This window comes from Orycteropus afer, unplaced genomic scaffold (assembly GCF_000298275.1).
Source record: "Orycteropus afer afer isolate SDZICR_OR568_19922 unplaced genomic scaffold, OryAfe1.0 scaffold00243, whole genome shotgun sequence".
Lineage (NCBI taxonomy): Eukaryota > Metazoa > Chordata > Mammalia > Tubulidentata > Orycteropodidae > Orycteropus > Orycteropus afer.
The window spans coordinates 1,178,896-1,182,423 of record NW_006921830.1 but is presented as its reverse complement, the minus strand read 5'-3'; the positions used below and the strand labels follow the sequence as shown (position 1 = coordinate 1,182,423).

At 43.8% G+C, this 3,528-nt stretch overlaps 1 protein-coding gene across 1 annotated transcript; it reads left to right on the top strand.

Annotated features, from left to right (window-relative positions):
• Positions 1–1,301: 1,301 nt before the first annotated feature.
• LOC103204116 (mast cell protease 8-like) lies at positions 1,302–3,260 on the top strand. Its single transcript, XM_007949256.2, has 4 exons — positions 1,302–1,405; positions 1,806–1,941; positions 2,414–2,668; positions 3,120–3,260. The coding sequence occupies exons 1-4, from the start codon at positions 1,302–1,304 to the stop codon at positions 3,258–3,260; spliced, it is 636 nt and encodes a 211-aa protein (XP_007947447.2).
• Positions 3,261–3,528: the final 268 nt, after the last annotated feature.

Below are 3,528 nucleotides of genomic sequence, written 5' to 3'. Positions count from 1 at the left end.
AATGCTCCCAAAAAACCTGGTGGGTCATGGGCTGCACCTCTGTTATATGGAAAGTGACTTATTATTATGATAGCCACAGATTCTGATGGGGGTGGAAAAGTGAAAAACGAATACTAAAAATTTCCTTTATCTAAACCTAAGAAAAGGAGCTCTAGTAGCATAGTGCCTAAGGCACTTGCCTGCTAACCAGAAGGCTGGTGGTTCAAACCCATCAGCCACTCCTCAGAAGGAAGATTGGGCAATCTACTTCCGTAGTGATACTGCCTCGAAAACCCAAGGAGGGGTCACTATGAGGCGGGTCTGACTCAATGGCAAACAACAACAACAAACCTAAGAATGGACAGTTTAATATTGGGTGTCATTGTATGGATCAAGAAGAAAAAGTTATTTTATATTCCAATTTCTAGACTTCATCATCATCTTGTGCTAATTCAGCTGAGCGCCACTGCTGTTTTAAAACAGATAGTCAGAACTTAACTGGGTTGTTGAACTTTTGGCACATTTACCACTGGAGACCTGGTTCCACCCAGATATTAGGAGTTCATTTCAATATCTCCACTTTAATTTCCAAATTTTCTCTTCATTCTTCTTTATGTCTGAAGCTCAATTTAACGTAAGTTAATTCTGAGATGTAGATTAAAAAGTTCATTAGGACTTCTCCTCCCCAACCTCCCTAACAACAATCTGTATTCAATGAAGATAAATAGTTTTTATTATTATTATTATTATGATGATGATGATGATGATGATGATGATGATGATGATGATGATGTTCAGACTCAGGACAAACAAGAAAGATTCAAAAGGTTCTGGTCTAAGAGCTCATCATTTTCAGGACTTAGAAATCAGCCCATGTTGAAAGGGATTGGGACACCAGTGTCCAGAATAGGTCAGACAGAGTATTTTCTTGGTCTTTTGGGTTGTGAATCGTGAAGGCAGATCATTTCTCTGTAACAAGTGTCTGAAGTATATTTAAACCACCCTCAAAAAAATAAAATAATAAAATTCTGAGCCTCCTTATCTTCTGAGGAAAAAAGTGAGAACTAGGGAAAAAATGGGCCGTGTTACTCATGTTGTTCACAGGAGCCCGAAGCCCATCTTGTTCTTAGGGGCCCTGCAGCCTGCTCCCTTCTAACTCAAGTCACACTCCACCCATCATCAAAGCCTGAAACACCCCGTAGTCCAGGCCACAGCCATTACTCATCCTCTGGGTTCTGTGAGCACAGATATCCAGGGAAGATTTTTATCTTTATGCAGTGATCAAAGGGGGCACAGAAGCCAGACCACACTCTCGGCCCTACATGGCAGGAGTAAAGATTTCTAATGACAGCGTTCACTGGGAGTTCTGCGGGGGTTTTCTGGTGCGAGAAGATTTTGTGATGACAGCAGCTCATTGTAACGGAAGGTGAGGCACAGGAATTGGGTTCCTTTTTCCTAGGAATTTACAACAGCATCCCATAGACATATTTCATGATGATCCTTCAGTGCACAAGGCTCAATGAACTCATCAGAGGACCCATAATGCTTTTCCAATCTGGGTAGAAATGAGTGTGGGATACAGGATTGGAATGTGTGAGCAAGGATCAGGGTGGCAAGTGAGACTGTTGAAGGACCAGGACTGACTAAGATAAAAATATCCATATTTGACTGAGATGTTGAAGGGGAGAAGGGAGACATGATTTCTGTCTCATTTTTCTCCGGCCAATTTGACTTAGCTTCAGGTGTGCCTTGATCTTGAACATCAATATCCTTATCTGAAACAGAATTGAAGTTCCTATGATTTACCAATTTTTTTTTATTTACAGGATTATGACTGTCATCGTAGGAGCTCATGATGCCACAATACATAAACCCACTACACAGTTCATTCCTGTGCTTCAGAGCTTTCCTCATCCAGAGTTTAATGGTGATACATTCCACAATGACATCATGTTACTGAAGGTACCATCTTGTCTATACATGTCCACACCCAGGATACTGGAGAGTATCATCAGCTCATTCAGAAACTTAGAACCTCCTGTCTTCTAACCTCTATGCTCTACTAGTCCCAGTGCAATCGAGGAGGACCTAGGAGACTCTCCAGAAGCCCCAGTGGTGCAATTGTTAAAATACTCACTGCCAACCAAAAACCATTTGGTGGTTTGAACCCATCAGGTACTCTGTGGGAGAATAGATTGCTATAGAACAGGTGCTCTGCTTCTGTATAGATTTATAACCTTGGGAAACCTATGGGGCAATTCTACTCTGTCCAAGAGGCTCACTGTGTGTTGGAATCAATTCAATAGCAGTGGGCTTGTTTTGGGGGTTTTGGGGTGACTTTCCAGGCAGGGGAGAAATGAGCAAGTTCCTTCCTTCTATGAGCTCCAGTGACAGGGCAATATTTGAACTGTCATCTCTAACCTTCTCTGACCAGCTGAAAAACAAGGCAAAACTGAATATAGCTGTGAAGCCCATTGCCCTACCACAGAGTAAGGACCTGGTGAAGGCAAAGCAGGTATGCAGCGTGGCAGGCTGGGGAGATTTTGATAATGGCAAGTTTTCAAAAATACTGCGTGAAGCAGACCTGGAAGTGCAGGAAAATAAGTTATGCAGCCGAATCTACTTACACTACAATGATGCCATTCAGCTGTGTGTGGGGAACCCTCGGCATCCACAGACTACAAGAAAGGTAAGAAGACAAGGATCTGTCTTACCTTTTTCCCAGAAAGAGAGTAATTTTAAAGCCACGTGGTCAGGCATTTACTGCCAATGGAGCCAACGGTATACCAAAGTTGACTACGGGTGGGGGCATTCTGTTCCCAAACCATGACACCTAAGCAACTCCTTCCAACTCATCTCTTGTCCTTTCTCCATGGAAGAACAAGAGGAAAGACTGGGACTTGGTTTAACTGGAGAGAGGACTCAGCCAAGACAGAGGGTCATGGTGCAGATGTTCCCAGGGGTATGGACTCTCCCCACCTCTCTCACTTGGTGCCAAAGGGAATGGTGACTATTCAGCACCTTCTTCTTCTTAACACCCAAACCCTGAGTAGGATGACATGAAAACAAATGAGAAAAAAAGTGCCTGAGGGAGGAAGTCAGAGGGCCTGTGATAAGACTCTTCCCTTCTCTGTTTACAGGGTGACTCAGGGGGACCCTTGGTGTGTAACGGTGTGGCCCAGGGTATTATCAGCTATGGATACAATATAACTTCAATGGGTGTCTACACCAGAATCACCAGCTTTGTCCCCTGGATCGCCAGAGTAATGAATGCACCCTGACATAGCTGAGCACTGGCCCTGGGTTTTCTGGCAAGGTCCACATTTGTGCGGACAGAAGAGATCTCATTCTTAATAAAGACCATCTCTCAATGTAGAAGAGCTGCTAGCTACTTCTTCCTTGAATATATCCACTGGTTACCTGCTGTGCTCCACACAAAGCCAGCCAGGCCCTAATTGCACCTCCACCACCCTCCTCTCTGGTGCCCATGCTCACTAATCCACAAACTCCCCACACAAGCCAATAATTCACATCTGTGCACACTCCCAT